At 46.0% G+C, this 20095-nt stretch overlaps 1 protein-coding gene across 1 annotated transcript in view; it reads left to right on the top strand.

Moving 5' to 3' along the window:
- Positions 1 to 812: 812 nt before the first annotated feature.
- MAP2K6 (mitogen-activated protein kinase kinase 6) overlaps positions 813 to 20095 on the top strand; it is a 106385-nt gene continuing 87102 nt past the window's right edge. Inside the window, 1 exon segment of the mRNA NM_001034045.1 lies at positions 813 to 1093. Within this exon segment, the coding sequence (NP_001029217.1) occupies positions 1078 to 1093 (16 nt within the window). The 5' untranslated portion in view covers positions 813 to 1077.

Below are 20095 nucleotides of genomic sequence, written 5' to 3'. Positions count from 1 at the left end.
ACACTCCAGTGTTTCAACAAAACTCGGTAAACTCTGCTGAACAAATCCGAGACATCTGACTGTTAATACAGCATGACCACCCACTTTCTCCCTGAGGCCAGGGGACTTTCCTAGACCCCTTCAGGTGAGAAACAACATCTAAGCAATTTAACTCTGATAAAGTTTGCTTTGACACATAAAAAGCAGAACTTCCTCCGTGATCCTTCCAGAAATGAGAACTCCGCACCGCCCCCCCCCCCCTCCCCGCCTCCACCCTGCCCCAGCACTGAATTTCAGATTCCCCAAAGCGACCTGGACCTCTGCTTACTAAATAAAACTTTGCATCTTCTCTGCAGCCACCTCCCCCTGGCCAAATCACCAGCGAATTCTCCAGGCAAGAAAAAGGTTTTTTAAAAATGGACGTTTGAGGTGGGGGAAGAGAAACGTCTTCAGGCAGGAACCGTCCAACTGGTACTGCCCTGCAAACACGTGAAGCCCGAAACTGACTTTCTGAGCCGGCCGAGTGGTTTTCAGCCAAACCAATGTTTTTTAGCTGCTGTTTCAGGGGTTTTTAGAGAACACAGATGCCCGCTCCCCTCGGCCTTGCCCGGCTTCTCCCATCACCGGGTACCGAGTGCGTGTCCAACTTGTTTACCTGGACGCAAGCTCTGCCGCCTCCAATCTTCCCGCGCAGCGACCCGCGCGACCACGTGTCCTGAAGTCAGAGCCCCACGGACTCCGCGCAGGAACTACACTTCCCAGCGGCCCCCGCGCCCTTCGCAGGAAGGACGTCTGCGCACTAAGATACTCAGTTCCAAGTTTGGAGCTTTTAGCTGCCAGCCCTGGCCCATCATGTAGCTGCAGCACAGCCTTCCCTAACGTTGCAACTGGGGGAAAAATCACTTTCCAGTCTGCTTTGCAAGGCGTGCATTTCCATCTGGATCCCCTGGAAGTCCATCTGCTGCCTCGGTCAAGAGAAACTCCACTTGCATGAAGATTGCACGCCTGCAGCTTGCATCTTTGTTGCAAAACTAGCTACAGAAGAGAAGCCAGGCAAAGTCTTTTGTGCTCCCCTCCCCCATCAAAGGAAAGGGGAAAATGTCTCAGTCGAAAGGTAAGAGCCTATTTGCATTACTTGCAAAAAATGCAAAGGGTTGTGCATGCATTTATGAATGCATGGATGCAATTTACGCCTGGCGATTGCATTTTTAAGTTTGAGGTTTTCCACAGCTCAGTTGCATTTCCTGTTTAGTATGTGTCTTTTTTTTTTTTTTTTTGCAGACACAGAGAGTTCCTGTAAGGCAGGGCTTGCAGTTCAGCTGTGCATTGACGTTATTTGCATTCTTCTGCTAGGATTGCTGAGCTCTTTTTTGCCTTTTGCCCAGTCAGGAGAGATAGAGCAGGTTGGTAGCGTCTGAATGTGCAATGCTTTATATAATTATAAAATTCTGTAGTATGCACAGATATAATAGGTAATCTTATATGCGACAGGAATACGAACTTTTTAAAAAGTCGGTAGATGAAGATGAAAGGTAAAACTTGAGTTCAACTAGTAGGAAATTAATGTAATCTTATATTCCTTTGGGAATGAACCGTTGCGGTGCTAGTATTTAGCTACATTTCCATTGATATCGCTCTGAACATTAAGCAACTTTTGATTTTTAAAGGAAGTGAAGGTGAGTGATAGCATTTTACAAAAAAGCAGACAAGACGTCTTTCTCTTCCGAGATTTTGCACTTTACGCTAATTGCTTATTGGTTCACAGTATTTAGAAGCAGCAATAAGGACATCGATGTTTTATGTTTTCCCATTTGGGAGATGCTTTGCATCTCCAGGGAAAATATTGGGAGAAAAACTGTACTTCTAAGCTTTACCCCAAGGTGGGGGGACTGCACGGTTTCATTGACAACCATAATGAAATCTTTTAAGTGTGTAATTGCCTATATTTAGCATAGGTCAGAAGTTCAGGGTTATGGTTGTTTTATGTTTTTTTTTTCCTTGAAAAAAAATTTTATTTTTTTTACACAGTTGTATTTTACAGACCTAATGTTAGGCTGGGGGGTTAAAAATATAGAGATCCTGAAGTGACATTATAGAGCTGAGGGTATGTTATCAGGTGGCCCTGAGACTGTGACTTGTTTCAGAACAAATCCTCCTTGACCATGGGGAGAGCACATGCCCTGTGAGAATGTATGGAAGGGAGAGGTGGGCGCCAGGGAGAGGAGGGGCTCCGCAGGGTGAGTGGGTGAGTCCCAGGGAGTTCAAGTGTGTCCTGCATGTCCTGCAGCTCTTTGGGGAGCTGTGTCACTTTTTAGTTCTGTGTGATGAGAGTGGGAGTCATACATCTCAGCCCAGGAAGGAAGTAGCATATATTCTCAAAAATTCAAAGTAAGGCTCTTTCCTTCCTCTGGGTATTGGGAGAAAATGGAAATCTGAAAAGCTAAGAGCGCCCAAGTACCTAGAAATTGGCATTGTGAAGTGCCAGTGTTCCTTAATATTGGTAAAACCTGTGAGTACAGTCTCCTAATTGAGCAGAGAAATAATAGCTTAAAAGGGCATTCCAGGCTTTGATGTACGAGAGAGATGGCATCTGGTTACTTTGTATTTGCTGTATATTCACTCACGCATTCGGGTCATTTTAGTATATGAGTGGCTGTGTATCTATGTATATATGTGTGTGTATGTGTTGGGCACAGGATTTGGGGACATATAAAAATATTTCATATGTAAGTGTTTCATTCAAGGAATTTACTTGTGTTTGGTGAAACAGAGCGTGTATGCATATCATTGGGATGCAAGATAATTGCTTAGATCATGAAGCGAAATGGTGCATTTGTAATTTAGAGATGGCAGTGGTCTTCTCTCTGGGAGACAAGAGGGTAGTGCTCTAGTGAGCTTATCTTTGGACTTTAGGGTTTAAACTCAGTCATGTTTCTTTGTGAATTTTGGGGGCTCACTCCTAAGGCAGCTCCCTCCTAGCAGAGGAAGTTGGGAAGCTGACAGAGAAGTTAGCGTGACCCTCTTCCATGATGGGTGCTCTCATAATACATCGTGTGCTGGCAGTCCTTCACACGCATCCCCGTTTATCCAAGTGGTTGTCTTGATTGGATCCCATGTGGACGGTGCCTCTGGTGTGAACGTGGGATTCCTGTCCAAAAGGAAAACTTTTCGATGGAAGGAAGTGTGTGATTATTTCAGAAATGGCAGAGACTTTTGGCCTGGACTTTTCAGTGTGGACCTGGTCTAATTCAGCTACGGTATTCTCAAATGGCCAAGATTTTTTTTTTTTCACAGTACCAAACTTCTTTGTAATACTATAACCAAATGAAATGAAGGAAAAGCAAAAGGTGGCTACAACCTCATAGTAGTGAAGAATTTAACAACATGTTCAATTCAAGGACCTTTACGAACCTTCTAGATCACTGTAATTCGGTTTTTCAGACCTCTAATTTAAGGCACAGCAGAGGCAAAAGAATTACAGACTCCCCGGGAGCTGGGAGGGCTGGCTGACTCCTCTCCAGCCTCACCAACAGTGAGATTCCCAGAAAGAATTTCTTAAAAAGAAATTTTGTTTTCCACAGTTGTAACTTTAGGTGGTAGGCTTTTCAGCTTGTTTATATTAGCTGTCTGGGGTTGAGCTGACATTTTTCAAATATTAAAGTGGCAGAATGCCTTTTGAGGAAATCTGAAATGTAAGTTAACAGGAAGGGCACCCAGAGAGTGCAGGAATTCCTGCACTTTACCGGAAGACAGGCTACAGGAAAATGTGTCATCTACATTACCCCAGAGAGTAAAACTATTGTTATCAGCCACAATGATCTGAGGGAGGGACGGCCAGAGGGAGGGAGTCTGGCATCCCCCAGTTCACCTGAAAAGAGAGAAAAAGTTGGACCCTGTTACCAATGCACTTTTCTCACCCCCTGCTCGACTCACCTTTAAAAAATATTAGTTTGTCTTTGTTTAAAATAGTGGTAGGTACATTGTGTCGTGGGGACTGTGTGTCAGGGACAGTTCAGAAGCCTGTAGAGGACAGTGACAGGCAAGGACTGTCAGGGGACCCACCCCTACTGTGGGCTTTTTGCTTCTGAAATTCACGCCAGCCTGGGAAATGGAAAGTGTACATTTCTCATTCTGTAAATTCCTTTGTTAAGTTGTACCCGAGAGACTTGTCATGCTTAGCCTGTAATCTGAGCCAGTCTGTTTTATAGTCTCGTGCATCTCAGGACATAAAATCAGAAGAGGTGGCCTGGGCTTCCTGGGTTTGTTCTGTAGCCATGTGGCCTTCACGACTTTACAACACGCAGGTCAGCAACAGGGCTTCCCCGGGGGTCTCTGGGCGGTAAATCTGATGCTGGAGGAAAGGGTTGAGATTCTTGTTCCTTTGTTTTTCACAGATTAGTATCATTATAACTGCTTTACATTATCTTAAAGTTTGAAAGGTCTATAAGGAGTATTTTTAAAACTTAGGAAAGTGCCTAAGTAATACTTTATTGTAGAAACAGTTGAAATTGTAGGAAAGAAAAACAAGAATCATTAGTGACTGCAGTGTACATTTAGGCATATATCCTTTTGGACTTTTTTCATATTCTGATATATATGTGAATATGAATAAATCCAAAATGTTTATAAAATGATTTAGGAGCCTTTGGTTCACTTGCCAATAATACTATGAAATAGTCAAAGTTAATATATCGCTACATTAATAATCTAATTCTAATACTAGAATTTATTTAAATAGAACATGAATGTTTATTGGCTTTCAATGTTATGAGCATTGCTGTGATAAATGTCCCAGTTCAGACATTATATATACTATGGCCTTTGACTAAATTCCAGGACATAGAACTACAGGTTACGAATCTCTAATTCTTCCCCATACTGCATTCTTTTCTTCACCTTTTAAAAATAACTCTTTTATTACTATGAAGACAATATATACTCATTGAAAAAAAAATTCAAGCGGAAGAGGAATTCATAAGGAGAAAATAAAACTCGCTCAGAGTCACAGAACCCACAGCCGATTCCTGCTGACTCTTCGGGGACTCCCTGCATGTGAACATACGTGCTCTCTTACACTGCATGTGGTATTTCGCAGCCCGCTTTATACTGGATCGTGTATCATCGGAGAGCTTTCCACAGGCATACACGTACAGCTTCCTCCTCCTTTTTAGCAGTTGCTCATTTTAATTTGTAAGAAGGTAACTGTTTCATCCGTCTCCAGTTGGACTCTCAGAGAGTTCCACTTTTTTACAGCTGTGCACAATACTGCCGGGACTATAACACCTTGAACACGTGTGTTTGTACGTCGGCCCCGCTGTCTCTGTAGGATGGATCCCTTGGAGTGGGAGTGCTGAGCGGAGGCTGGCGTGGCTGTGCTGCCCCCCAGGCTGCCAACACTGCTTCTTACTCTCCAGTGATGTTTGCAAGTGTTCACGCGCTCCTTTTAAGCATCCTGGTAAATGTTGCCATGTAGATTACTCTTCAGAGAGGTGATGCACACGCCTGTATGTAAAATGGAGAACCACCTGAAGCACACAGGCGAGTCTACACTCAGTGCTTGGTGGTGACCTAAATGGGAGTGAAGTCCAGAAGAGGGGGCAGCACGTATGCCCACGGCTGGTTCACCTGGCTGCACGGCAGAAGCCAGCACAACATCGTAAAGCAACTACATGCCAATAAAAATCAATTTAAAAATAAACAAAATAAAAGAGATAATGACAAGGACCTACTGCAGAGCACAGGGAACTCTATGTACTACTCTGTAGTAACCTACATGGGAAAAGAACTTGCAAAGGAACAGATACATGTATGTGTATAACTGAAGCATTTTGCTGGACATCTAAAACTGATACAGCATCATAAATCAACTATATCCCAATATAAACTTAAAAAAAAAAAAAGGTTATGCTCTCTTTCCTTCATCCTGGGTATAATAATTGGAAATTTTTTTTTTTGCCAATTTGATAACAAGTGTTACTATTTTACTCTCATTTGAATTTTTTTAGTGATAAAAACGTTGAATTTTTCTTTTTGACATCTGTGTTTCATGAGGAATTTTTTTTCCTCATAAAATGTGTCTTTAAAAATTTTAATTTGGGGATCAGATTATTTTCAGAGTTAAGCCAGAACATTCCAAGATGGCAGAGCTTAGGTAATCATGGGTTCAAAGCCGGGTTCAACTTTCATGCGTCTAAACAGTTTAATTCCCTGGTGAGTTCTAATTTTAATTTTAACCAAAATGTCTTAAGTAAACATATACTTTGTAGACTCATTTTGTTCTACTGTCTGTAGCTATTCAAATCTGGATGACAATAATAAGAAAAGTATAATGATTTGATTTAAATTCCATCTGGAATTTACTAACTTCTGGACATCTGGGCATTTTCAGTTATCTCTACAGGCAAAAGTAGTTTTTCTCTGGTTTCATGAGTGATTCTTACCTAAGCACCTGGTTGTATTATGTGCATCGTGGCAGAATAATTCTTTTTTTTTTTTTTTTAGCTTCATGCGTAACAGCTAATCATAAAAGGGGTTTCCTTTGCTAGATTTGTTGGAAGCATGAAGGCAAGGCTCTGTTTTGATGACCTCAGAAATTGTATCAAGTCAGTCACCGTTCACATTTTCCTGATACAGCCTTCCTTACTCAATTCTCCTATTTATGCACCTGATATGAAGCAGTAGAATGTACAGCTGTGGAAAGGAGTTTTATAATCTAATCATCTCGTCTTACAAAGAGCGAACGGAAGCTCTGAAAGAAGGTGATTTGCCTGAAGACCGAGCCATGGGTGGGACTTACACCTCCTGATTCTTTGCCCCAGTGTTCTTTTCACTCAACCGCACACAAACACTCGGAATCCACATTTATAAAACATTTTTTCCAGAATCTTGAGGATATTTCACATTTTTTTGTTTTGTTTGTTTTTGTGGGAAGCATGCTGGCAGGCAGGGCCGACAGTACAATCAGCAGAGGTGCTTTCTGCACCCGAGTGAAACTGTGATACTTGATCACAGTGGTGGTTTTTTTTTTTTTAATCAATTTTCTGCCAAAGGATATTTTGCAAATGCTCTCATTTTAATTCCAGTGCCTACACTATACAGCTGCAAACTGTAGCTGCTGTAGTTGTTTGCCTTTTATGGATCATCTCTGAAAGCCTCTTGCTAGGTAGCTAACATTTCTTCTTCTGCATCTTGCAACTCTGCCTCTTTGAGCTTATGAGCAATAGGTGCTCAGTGAATGTCTGACAGTGCAAGTATTTTTCATCAGTGGGGCTCTCTATCATTTTCCATAAAAGGTGTGGGGTAAGCAAATTATAATGCAGTTTTCCTGTGTTTCCTTTTCCACACTGATGTCTCCACTCTGTCTTGGCTTGATTATTTGAAAGTTGCAAGGATAGCGTAAAAAGCAACTGAACCGTTGCTGAAGAAGTGTCATCCTGCCTGGGCCTTCTAAGCAGGTTTAAAGATTGCGTGATCCTCTCTCAGCTCAAAAAATACGCAGGACGAAGATGAGTTGTCTGGAGAGTCCAGTGGGATAGGATTGAAGTGAATTCCTTCATCCCGTGCTGGTTTTAGGAGCTGGTTGGCAAGTCACCTCTGAACTCGAGCATCTGAAAGGTTGTCAGAGATAAGCTGCCAGTTCTTAACAGCTGGCGGCCCTGTGACCAAGCAGGGACCTCTGCCCGGGTAAGCCCCAGTAGCAGGCTCCTCCTGGACCCACCACCACCACTGGCTTTGCTCCATCTCAGTCCTGTTCCCGCTCTGCTTCCTCACATATCTTCCTTCCTGTGAGCCAGTGCCTATGGTTTGGTACACGGTTCCTAAAACCCCCTCCTTCTGCTGTGGAAAGGTATTCACGTTATAACCTACATACACACACACACACACACACACACGAAGTCTATCACAAACCATCATAATTTAGTCAACTTAGTTCTGAGTTGTTCCTTATTCGATCTCTCAGTCGTGTCCGACTCTGCGACCGCACGGACTGCAGCACGCCAGGCTGCTCTGTCCTCCGCTGTCTCCCAGAGTTTGCTCAAACTCATGTTCATTGAGCCGATGATCTATCGAACCATCTCCTCCTCTGTCACCCATTGACTAGGCTCTTGTTGGATCCCTCTTCGTCTGTTTTATTTTCTAGTCTGTATATTTATCCTTAAGTTGGGTTGGGGTCAGCCTAGCTTTTTCTTTTTTTCCCCAGAGACAATTAGCTATAGATCTGAAGCCATCACAGCCCACACCCGTTACCCAGAGCTATCATCATCCTCATCGCTTATTATTTCTCAGTCACTTTTCAGGTGTTATGCTTTTGAACTTCACCTAAATCCCAGCAGGACAGGTAGGCGTATATGTGCTCAGTCGTGTCTGACTCTTTGCCACTCCATGGACTGTAGCCCGCCAGGCTCCTCTGTCCTCGGCATTTCCCAGGCAAGAGTGCTGGAGTGGGTTTCCATTTCTTTCTCCAAGGAGTCTTCCTGACCCAGCCATGGAACCTGTGTCTCCGGCATTGGCGGGTGGATTCTTTACCACTGAACCACCTGCAAAGCTCAGGAGGACAGGTACAGTTATTGCTAATTTACAAATGAAGACTCTGGGGCTTTGGAGAGTTCACTAACATGCCCGGGGCTGGAAAGCCAGCAGGCAGCCCAGGCAGGATGCAAAGCCTGGCCTGTCTGGCTGCAGGGCCGAAGCTCATCACTGGGGCCAGGAAACCACAGCCTGAAGGCCAAATCTGGACCCACCTGTTTGTTTTTTTTTTAATTCATTTATTTTTAATTGAAGGATAATTGCTTCACAATGTCGTGTTGGTTTCTGCCATGTATCCACATGAATCAGCCAGCCTATGAGCCAAAATGGTTTACACATTTACCAATGATTGGAAAAAAGAATTAAAAAGAATAACATTTCATGACACAAGAAAGTTATATAAAATTCGAAGTCAGTGTCTACCGATAAAGTTTTATTGGGACACAGGTCTGCACATTCATTTCTGTGTGGTTGAGGGCTGCTTTCTCCCCGCAATTGTGTAGTCGAATCACTGTGATGGAGACTGCATGTCCTGCAGAGCCCAGAATATTGACTCTCTGGCCCTTTTCAGAAAAAGCTTGGTGACCTTGCCCTTTGTGACTTTCCTCAATCATGTGATGACTCCTGGTCCATATTACATTCCTCTTTGGCTTTAATTGGAAGTCGTTAACCTGGATGGCCACTCACCCGGGACGCAGCCGGTGGCCTCGGGCCCCGCCCACAGGAAGCGTCTGAGTGGCGTTTCTCCCAGCTGTGACACTGGTGGGCCATTGCTCATTTCCGCCCGGCTGAGCGTCCTGGCTCGTTGGCCCATCCCGAGTCCTGTCCCCTATGCCCCACTCTTCCTGTTTGCTTTGCGTTTCTTTTATGTTCTCATCTTTCTTTTCCTGCCCCTTTGAGAAACTGATCATTAGTCTTCCCCTGGTCCCTTCATCCTCCGCTTCTTTGTCCCACATTTTGCGCAAAAAGCCAATGAACTAAAACCAAGGCATGCTCCCACACTGCCTGGTTTTTTGGGTTGGTATCGTGACACAGCTCAGGGCTGCCATCATGTCTTTTGTGTGGCCAAGGACAGGACCCTCCTTCCGTCATCATCCGTCTCACCCGGGCAGGTTATCGCCTCCTGCAAAGGCTGGAGCCACTGTCCCACCTGGGCTCTCGCTCAGTAACTCAATCGTGTCTGACGCATGGCGACCCCCTGGACTGTAGCCCGCCAGGCTCCCCTGTCCATGGGATTCTCCAGGAAAGAATAGTGGAGTGGGTTGCCATTTCCTTCTCCAGGGATCTTCCTGACCCAGGGACTGAACCCGTCTCCTACGTCGGCTCCGTTGGCAGGCAGATTCTTGACCGCTGATGCCACCTGGGAAGCCCATTTTCTCATTTGAGCTCCCCCAAATCTGGATGGACAGTTGCGTTTTGTGTGTGAGGATCCTGTTGCTTTGAGTCGCTGTGTATTAATATTTGAGGTTGTGTATTAATATTTATCAGGGAAGGTCCTGGCAAAGGTTCTGGAAATGAGGGAAGGGGACGACATGGAAGGAGGTAATGTGAAGACAGAGTTGCTTTGGATGGTTGAGCCCAGATTGCTCATCGTCTCCAAAGTGAGGTCTGCTTTAGCCCCCTACAAGGAAGTGCTGTCATTCCTGTGATCCAAGATGGTAGCATCACTGTGGAGGCTTTCATATTCCACGTAACTGCACTCAGCGATGAACATATCTCATTCTCACCTCAGCAGGGCCTGATGTGATGATGCCCCATTTTGTATATGAGCACCTGAGGCCAGAGGTTAAATGTCATGGTTGATTGTGACAGAGCAGAGCTTTAATCACGGTCTGTGTGACCCCAGCACCTGATTTCCTGGCTCCTCCACTTGAGGGGCCACTCCATCATAAATGTCTGAACCCATTACCTGGAAGACACGGTTGGAGACAGAAAGCATGGATGGGTTCCGTGGGAACTTGTGCACACCAGGGTCACGTGTTGTCATTAGGAGGGGCTGACCGGTGTTTCCCTGTGGATAGCTTCCTTTTGAGATGTTCCTTTAAGCCTAAAATATTGAGTCTGACTCATCCTGAGAGTTCAGGTGGAATTCCAAGTACAAACTGCCCATTGGTTAAAGGAAGCTGGTTATGCTTGGTCTACTGACACACTGGTGTGTACAGACCAGTAGACAGAAATTTGTTGAGCGTCAGTAATGAATGGCAACCCACTCCATTGTTCTTGCTTGAGAATCCCGGGGACCGGAGCCTCGTGGGCTGCCGTCTATGGGGTCGCACAAAGTCGGACACGACTGAAGCGACTTAGCAGCAGCAGCAGCAGTAATGAATGGTGATTCCGTTACCTGTCTTAGAGTCTGTAACTAAGCAGATCTAAACCTTATGTGTTTCTGTGCACATCGAAGTGAAATTGCTTTAAAACAGTAAGAAAAAGGCAGCCAGTCTGGCAACATATCTCAGTAGAGGACTAATGCCTTGTTGGGTTAGTGATTTCCTTTTGTCTTGGTTGTTTCTATGTAGATGTGACAAGTACAGTTTCCTTGGAACCGTGAATGAATCTGCATCTTCCCTGTTTTCCTTTTCTACTGGAAGGTGTGGAAGAAACCAGAAGTTCCTCTTTTTTGTGTGTGGTTGAAGAGGCAGGTGTGAATCTTCTTTCAAGGCGATGAATTCTCTCCCAGCTTTCTCTCAGAGCAGAACAGTCAAACCCAGGCTCCAGCCACTTCCTGTGATCCCCAAGGAAGCCCTGGGGGTGGATGGCCGGGTGTTCAGGGACAAGCTATTCATTCCTTTCCTCTGCGCCCCCTCCTCCAACCCCGCATGGGAAGGATGAGTTAGAGATAAGGGTGAAGCAAGAACCTGGAGAACCAGTAGGAGCAGAATGGTTCAGACCTGCAGCTCCCAAGTCCTACTAAATTTATAGATCAGTCTAACTGGAACTGACTTCTTTACTGCAAGTTTAAGCCTTTTATCCCAAGATAAATATGTGATTTATTTAAGTTTTCTTTTATGTACCTCAATAGAAATATAACATTTTCTCCGAGAAGATTCTGATGGTTTCTAGTTAAACGTATTCCTAGGTATTTAAAAAAAATGTTTCTATTGCTCCTGTTAACATATCTAGAAGTATATTTATCATAATGATAGTATTAGTTGCTCAGTTGTGTCTGACTCTTTGTGACCCCATGAACTGTAGCCCGCCAGGCTCCTCTATCCATGGAATTCTCCACGAAGGAATACTGGAGTGGGTTGCCATTCCCTTCTCTAGGGGATCTTCCTGACCCAGGGATTGAATCCAGGTCTCCTGCACTGCAGGGAGAATCTTTATTGTCTGAGCCAACGGGGAAGCTATATTTATCAATATCTATCTATATATAGCGATATACAGAGTGATCTTTAAAATATATAATATATAAACAAATAACTTTAAAAAAACACTCTATTTTATATTGGAGTATAGCCGATTAACAATAGTTTATCGGCTATGAATTATAGTCAGTGGTTTCAGGTGGGCAGCAAAGTGACTCAGCTGGACGTTTACATGTATCCCCTCTCCCCCAAACTCCCCTCCCATCCAGGCTGCCACATAACACTGAGCAGAGTTCCCTGAGCTGTACAGCAGGTCCTCGTTGGTTATCCATTTTATTTTATTTTTTTATTTTTTATTTTTTTTGGTTATCCATTTTAAATGAAGCAGCTAAGCGGGTACCATTTTGACTGTTATGTTCAAGATACCTTGTTGGGTGGAACAGACAGAAATGCACTCTGCTCTATTTGTTAACTTACTAGGAGCCTTGAAGAATCTACTTGATTTTTACCTTCCATTTCCTGACCTGCTGAATGGAGACTGACACATTCACAGCATTGTTAAAAAATTTAGCAAGATGGGACTTCCCCGGTGGTCCATTGGCTAAGACTCTGAGCTCTTAGTACAGGGGGCCCGGGTTGGGGAACTAGATTCCATGCGCCACAACGAAAGGTCCTGCATGCCGCAACTGAGGCCTGGAGAAATCAATAAATCAATAAATATTTTTTAAAACGATAATATTTGTAAGGTACTTAAAACAGTGCCTGGCACATAGTAAGCACTCAATAAATCATAGCTATTAAAAAGAAAATTAAGCAAGGCTATGTGTGTGATGTGCTTTGGGCAGTGCTTGGCATTTGTTTATTATACAGTATTTATTGAGACCCCTGCTGGGTTTGAGGCACTGGGCTATAGTAAGCTGGCCATAAACATAACCCTCTTTCTTTCTCTCCATCTGCTTAAGGAGCTTATAGTCTAGTGGGAGGTAAGATTGCAGAGAAATGTGTAGAATACAAGCTAGAATCTTAGATATGCTTAGAATAGACACTGTGGATTAAAAAGCCTTATAGATGAGGAGGAGATCAGGAACATTTTTACCATGAGTGTGTAAGTGTCAATCAGATTTTCACAGTCGATGAGAATGTCATGACAAAGCTAGACAGCATATTAGAAAGCAGAGATATCACTTTGCTGACAAAAGTCTATATAGTCAAAGCTATGGTTTTTCCAGTAGTCATCTATGGATGTGAGAGTTGGACCATAAAGAAGGCTGAGTGCCAAAGAAATGATGTTTTTGAACTGAGGTGTTGGGGAAGACTCTTGCGAGTCCCTTGGACAGCAAGGAGATCCAACCAGTCCATCCTAAAGGAAATCAGTCCTGAATAGTCATTGGAAGGACTGATGCTGAAGCTGAAACCCCAATACTTTTGCTACCTGATATGAAGAGCCAACTCATTGGAAAAGACCCTGATGCTGGGAAAGATTGAAGAAAAAGGAGAAGGGGGCCACAGAGGATGAGATGGCATCATCAACTCAATGGACATGAATTTGAGCAAACTCCAGAAGATCGTAGGGGCTTCCCTCTAGCTCAGACGGTAAAGAATCTGCCTACAATGCAGGAGACCTGGGTTCGATCCCCAGGCAGGGAAGATCCCCTGGAGAAGGGAATGACAACCCACTCCAGTATTCTTGCCTGGGAAATCCCATGGACAGAGGAGCCTGGCAGGCCTTGAAAAGAGTCCACGGGATCACAAAGAGTTGGACATGACTTAGTGACTGAACGACAACAAACACAGGCCGAACAATTTCTTAGAAGAATGAAAAAAGAGAAGATGGCCTTAGGAAAGTCTCTGGAGTTTCGAAGACCTTATGTATGTTTTCTAAGAACTTCCTTTTTCTACTTACCTCAATACTGTACTTACTGCTTATGATCACAATAGGTTAACAAGCGAGACGTGTCCTATGTCATACTTTTAGGCGTTTTTTTTTTTGGATTGTGGAAACTCCAGGAAACCTAGAGGTTAATAGTTAAACAAGTATATCATATCAGCTGGGTTTATGGGCACAGTGTAATTATATAAGCAAGCTGTTGGTTCAATAATCAGCGTCTTTGCTAGGTCACAGAATACTTTCCAGAGCATGACCACAGCTGCAGTTTCATTTTTTTATAACCTGCCAACCTGCCTTTTCCATTTCTCAGTCCCTTCTCCCTTTTCTAGAATCATCTGAAGGCAGTTGAAAAGAAGGAAAAACATCCTTCGAATTCGCCTTTTACTTTTGAAAAGTGAAAGTGTTAGTCGCTCAGGCGTGTCTGACTCTTTGTGACCCCCTGGATTGTAGCCCGCCAGGCTCCTCTGACCATGGAATTCTCCAGGCAAGAATACTGGAGTGGGTTGCCATCTTCCAGGGAATCTTCCCAACCCGGGGATTGAACCCTTGTCTCCTACATTGGCAGGGAGGTTCTTTACCACTGAGCCACCAGAGATGCCCCCTTTTACTTTGACCTGAGGAGAAATGCTCTAGAAAGTTCTTTGTTTTACCAAACTTACTTACTCAAGCCTGATACCAGGGGCTGGCCAGGGAGTTCATACATTTTTTGTGTGTGTTTTTAATTTCAGGAAAATTCCATGTAAAAGAGAAATATATTTAATACAGTTGGCATTTCCATACAATTGTTAGGTTACATTCGTTTTTTTTCTTTCATTATCTTGGTTTGACAAACACAGTGGCCTACAGCTCTGGAGTTCACAATAGACTATTTCTCGGTGTAGTAAGTACTGAGTCAGCTTCTTTCTCCTCGGTGACTTCAGTCAACTCATGGTCTGTGGAGTGGAGTAGGTGGGTGGGTTGATCACTGCCCCCCTGCCCGCCCCCTAGTCTGAGTCAGGAAAACCATGGGGCAGCTTGTGCGTCGTCACCTTGCTGAGCAGTTAAAAGAGACCACGTGACCCGACCAGGGGGATAGGACCTGCCAGGTCTGTGATCTCCCGCAGGTGGCTTGCCAAGTCTCCTTGCTTGGGACTTTGCTCCTGAGTAAGCTTCTATTTTTATAGATAAAGAAGGGGGAACATGTAGATTTAATTCTGAAATTGATTTAAGAATGAGATGGAAATTTGGATATGTCAGGGTTGTTATTTTTTAGTCGCAAAGTCGTGTCCAACTCTTTTGCAACCCTGTGGACTGTAGCCTGCCAGACTTCTGTGTCCATGGGATTTCCCGGGCAAGAATACTGGAGTGGGTTGCCATTTCCTCCTCCTGGGGATCTTCCTGATCTAGGGATGGAACCTGCATTTCCTGCATTGGCAGGCGGGTTCTTTACCGCTGAGCCATCTGGGAAGTCCACGTTTAGGGTAGGATGATGTTTTTTCAAGTTACATTTCAGTCTTTCTTTTCTGATGTGACATGTCTAAGGATAAGACCTCAGGTGGATGAGACTGCGTGTGGGAGGCCGAGGGCCAGGTATTGATATTTCATGGTTGACTTTAACATGCATTATTGAAGAATTATATAAATAATCTGCAGCTTGCCCTGGGCTCGGTGACTACAAAGTCAGCTAGATTTCCATCTCTACCTTCAAGAAGCTCACCGACTGGGGGGATGTGTTGGTTTGCAGGGGCCACTGTAATGGAGTACCGCTGATGGGGTGACTTGCACAACAGAAACGCGTTGTCTCTCGGTTCTGGGGGCGGGAAGTCTGAGATTCAGGTGTCAGCAGGGTAGATTCCTTCTGAGAACTAACCAGGGACTGTCCGCTCTGCTTCTGGGGGCTTGCCGGGGGTCTTTGGCATTGCTTGGCTCCTAGAAGCAGCTCCCAGATCCTTGCCTTCACTGTTGCCTGGACTTCTCCCATGGAGGTGCCTTTGTCAAATTTCTTCTTTTTATCCACGCGTCAGTCCTGTTGGGTTGGAAGTTCACCCTAATCCTGTGTGACTCATTTTGATGATATATTTGTTGTGGTTCAGTTGCTCAGTCATATCCCACTCCTTGCGACCCCAGGGACTGCAGCCCACCAGGCTTCCCTGTCCTTCAGCACTCCCAGAGTTTGCTCAAACTCATGTCCATTGATGATATATGCAACCGCCCAATTGCTCTGTCAGAGAAATTCTCCCTTTCTGAGGTGCTGGGCGTCAGCAACTTGGGGGAAGGGCCACAGTTCAGTCCACAGCATGAGAAGACGAGCATGTCAGCAGGTTAACGCTACGGCATATGACTCGAGTGTCCGTTCTGGTACGAGGTGCAGAGGCAGGAGAGGGCACCCTCCTGGGGGAGAGCCTGTGGGTCTGGGGGGGATGCCACCTTGGCAGAACAGAACTTCGGGTTTGGTGCTTTTTGCAAGAATCAGCGAGTAAGATGGGAGACTTGCCCTGTGGTCCCTGAGCCCACTACCTGCTGTTTCGTCTGATTTTCTGTCATTAGTGACAGACTGGATTCTTCTAAATTAGGGGAGTGGGGGGAGGTGTGTGTGTGAAGGTGGAGCCCACACACACACACGCTGTTGCTGTCTTGATTCCCCAAACTTAAATCGTGCCTGGTGGTGATGACGAGACCGGCAGGGTGACCCTGTCAGAGGTCGTCCCAGGCCCTTCCGTGTGCAGATGTGGAGGTGGGCCTGGGGAGTTGGGGCATATCCTGCTTTGTAACAAACGGTTCCAGTCCTCACGGAACAAAGCTTAAGAGGGACTGGGAGTGAGTAAGAACCAAGGATCTGCAGCCAGGCAAAGCTTATTTTTAGCAAAGGCCTGTAAGCCTTAAAAAAAAGTACTACTCGAGTGTTACCAAGCTCTTCCAATATTGATTGTTAACAAGAAGTCTTTTCAACTTGTGTGTCTATTTATTCCTGTTAATTGTTGTTTAGTCATGTCCAAATCCGTGCGACCCGACGGACCGTAGCCCCCAGGCTTCTCTGTCCCTGGGATTCTCCAGGCAAGAACACTGGAGTGGGCTGCCATGCCGTCCTCCAGGGGATCTTTCGGACACAGGGATTGAACCCATGTCTCCTGCACTGGCAGGCGGATTCTTAACCACTGAGCCACCTGGGAAGCTCATTCATGTTAATAGGCAGTTTTATTTTCTTGATGTGGTTCTGAGTATGTTTAGCATAGAATTTTGACTCAGAGTACCAGGACCAGTTTCAGGAAGAGGGGACAGTAAAGGATGAAATGGTCAGGATGTGTTAGATGAGGTGGCAGGGGAAGGTCAGGGGAAAGGGACTTCCCCCCAGGTTAGGACAGATGTCCGTCATCTGTCCTTGTGCTGCCATGGGGGCACCCTGCTGATGGGGCGGGGCCAGGGGGCACCCAGAACAAGCCACGGGAAGGTAAGACCTCCCCCAGAGCTGGGTGCAGGGTCTGGGGGCAGGTGATCCAACAGAAAGGGGACAGGTCGGCAGGAGGGTGTGGCGGTAAGGCGAGAGTTAGGTGAGTGACGATGGAAGGGAACAAGGAAATACTCAACAGGGCCGTCAGTTGGGAAGCAGGGATCAGAGAGGGAGACGCCCTGAGGACCTAGGGTGAAGAAGTCCAGCTCGCCTGTGCATTTTTGTTGGCTCTTGGCGCTGCCCAGGCGGCGCTAATGGTAAAGAACCCGCCTGCCAAAGCAGGAGACGTGGGTTCGATCTCTGGGTTAGGAAGATCCCCTGGAGGAGGGCATGGCAACCCACTCCAGTGTTCTTGCCTGGAGAATCCCGTGGACAGAGGAGCCTGGCAGGTTACAGTCCGTGGGGCCGCACAGATTCGGTCAGGACCGAAGCGACTGAGCACACGCGTGCTGCAGCTGAGAACCGAGCGTCCGCCTCGCCTGTTGCCGGCAGCTTCGCAGCAGTCTCGGTCCACCTGGCCGTGGTGTGGTCTTGCCTTCCCGGCGGCCCGTGCAGCCGGGTTGGACGAATACGCGGGAAAGGAGCGCCTGGAACGCGTCTGCGGCTTGTTGAGGCCCGGGATCGTCTCCCCGCCGAGCGCCTGCACAGGGCTCTGACGCGGGACCAACAGGCTCAGAGGGAAACAGGAAGTGGGGAAGCCACTGGATGCTCAGGACTCTGGTTCTAGGACTGAAACCGGCCTCCGATTTTCCATCTCCGATCAGGAAGTGAATACGGCCTCATGTGAGCAAGCAGCCCTGACTCCTCGTCATCCGCTTCCGAGGCAGGGACGTCCCTGGCGGTCCAGTGGTTAAGACTCTGTGCTTCCAATGCGGGGGTCGCGGGTTCCATCCCCGGTCAGGGAACTAAGATCCCGCGTGCCACGACGTGGTGAAGCCAAAAATAGCCGTTCCAAGGCAAATCTGGGAATAAGGAATCCAACTTCTGGACGAAAGTTTGTGCTGCTTTTCTGTTCTAAAAAGGGCCTCACGGGGCACCTTAAGCTAGGCTAATACGGGGGTTGCGGATTTCTAGCTTCCCTTGTGTCCTACTCTGCGACCTAGACACTTTCATTCCCATTTATGACACTCCATCCTCAGTAGGGAGTGATTTTTTTGATGCCTACCTTGTGCAAGTGTTTGTAATAAGCACCAAACTTATTAGCACTAATATTCAAAAAAACCCAAGAGGCAGGTAGAATTATCCCCATTTTACAAAGGAGGAAACTGGAACTCATGTTAATAAGTTGCCCAGGATCCTACCGTTGGTGGTTTGCAGTGCTGGGATTTGAGTCTGGTTCACTGAAATTCCACAGTCTTGTGTTTTTCACTATGTAACCGCCCTGTGAAAATAGTGAAAAACAGAAACACTCTATTGAACAATGAAAAGAGGAGAGCTGACGTCACAGGTGCCCGCCTGGTGTCACTGTGATGATGGAGAATGAGAGCTTCAGTGGAGAGATGCTTATGACCCAGCAAGAGTGGATGCAGAAATTCAGGCGGAATGATTGCAGGTCTGTATGTGTTTGTGTATTTGTGTGGTTACTTCTACCTCAAATCAAAGAGTCTTTATTAAGGAGGTACCGCTGAGCCTGTAGGAACTGAGGAAGGCATTTCTGAGTCCCCTCCTCTGTCTCTCCCTACCCCGGGACCCTCATTCTGCTTTTTCCCAAGAGTCTTGACTGTTTTCCCCTGCAGATGAGGCGTTGGTACCTTATCAGTAGGCACGGGGTTTAGAAGAGCCGCCAGCCCAGCATCTCTGTCACTGTAGCTGAGTCCCCACCATTCTTTGACTCGTTACCGTCTCTGGTCTGAGATCAGACTCTCTATTTTGCCAAAGGGAAAAAAAAATTCGGAAGATGAGAAGCTGGATCTGAGCTAGCTGTTCTTGTGCACAAGGAGCATGAGGAGAAAACACAGGGCCCGCTGCCCACGAGGTAGGGACGCAAGTGAGGCCCGTGCACTGACAGCACGAGGCAGGAAATACACGAGCAAATGGGAACAGTGAATGCAGCTGCTTAGCCTTAAACTCGAGTGAAGCTTTGACAGTAGTGTGACCTGTGGCAGTTTATGTTTGGGTGATATTTTTAAAACTTGCATGGTATGAACAATGGAGAACTTGGTTATTCAGGAAGGAGCTGTGTCTATTGATATTCGCTTATATTGTCTATGGGTGGAAAAGGCTCAGACCGTATATGCTATCCTTTGTCCTGTTGCTGGTTGCCTTTGTAAGGAGCCCAAGTGAGCAGTAAAAAGATCACTAATACCATCTGGTGCTACTGAGTCGATGCCCTTGAACTGATAAACGGCACAGAAAAGGCGCTGTGATGCTCTCCAGTGGCTGAGAGATAAATACAAGATTAACTTTCCACTGTTGTGACAGTTGGCCAAGTGTATGTGGACAGGGTCTGGGCAGTAGAGAGACACCGGCGGAACGTGAAGAGTTTGGAACCACGGTGATCATGTCTAGTCGGGACCCTAGACACCATCGGCCAAGCGCTTCCCTTTGAGCTGCTGCTGTTCATTTGCTCAGTCGTGTCTGACTCTTTGTGACCCGGTGGACCACAGCTCGCCAGGCTTCCCTGTCCTTCAGTCTCTCCTGGAGTTTGCTGAGACTCGTGTCCTCTGAGTCGGTGATGCCATCTCACCCACTCCCCCCTCCTTCCCCTCTTGCCTTCAGTCTTTCCCAACATCAGGATCTTTTCCAATGAATCAGCTTTTGCATCAGGTGGCCAAAGTACTGGAGCTTCAGCTTCAGCATCAGTCCTTCCAATGAATAGTCAGGGCTGATTTCCTTTCGGATGGACTGGTTTGATCTCCTTGCAGTCCAAGGGACTCTCAAAGAGTATTCTCCAGCACCATGATTCAAAAGTATTGATTCTTTGGCACTCAGCCTTCTTTGTGATCCAACTCTCACATCTGTACATGACTA

Source organism: Bos taurus, chromosome 19 (genome assembly GCF_002263795.3).
Source record: "Bos taurus isolate L1 Dominette 01449 registration number 42190680 breed Hereford chromosome 19, ARS-UCD2.0, whole genome shotgun sequence".
In the NCBI taxonomy this organism is placed as follows: domain Eukaryota; kingdom Metazoa; phylum Chordata; class Mammalia; order Artiodactyla; family Bovidae; genus Bos; species Bos taurus.
Note: the sequence above shows the minus strand (reverse complement) of the source record. Positions and strands in the feature narration are given on the sequence as shown.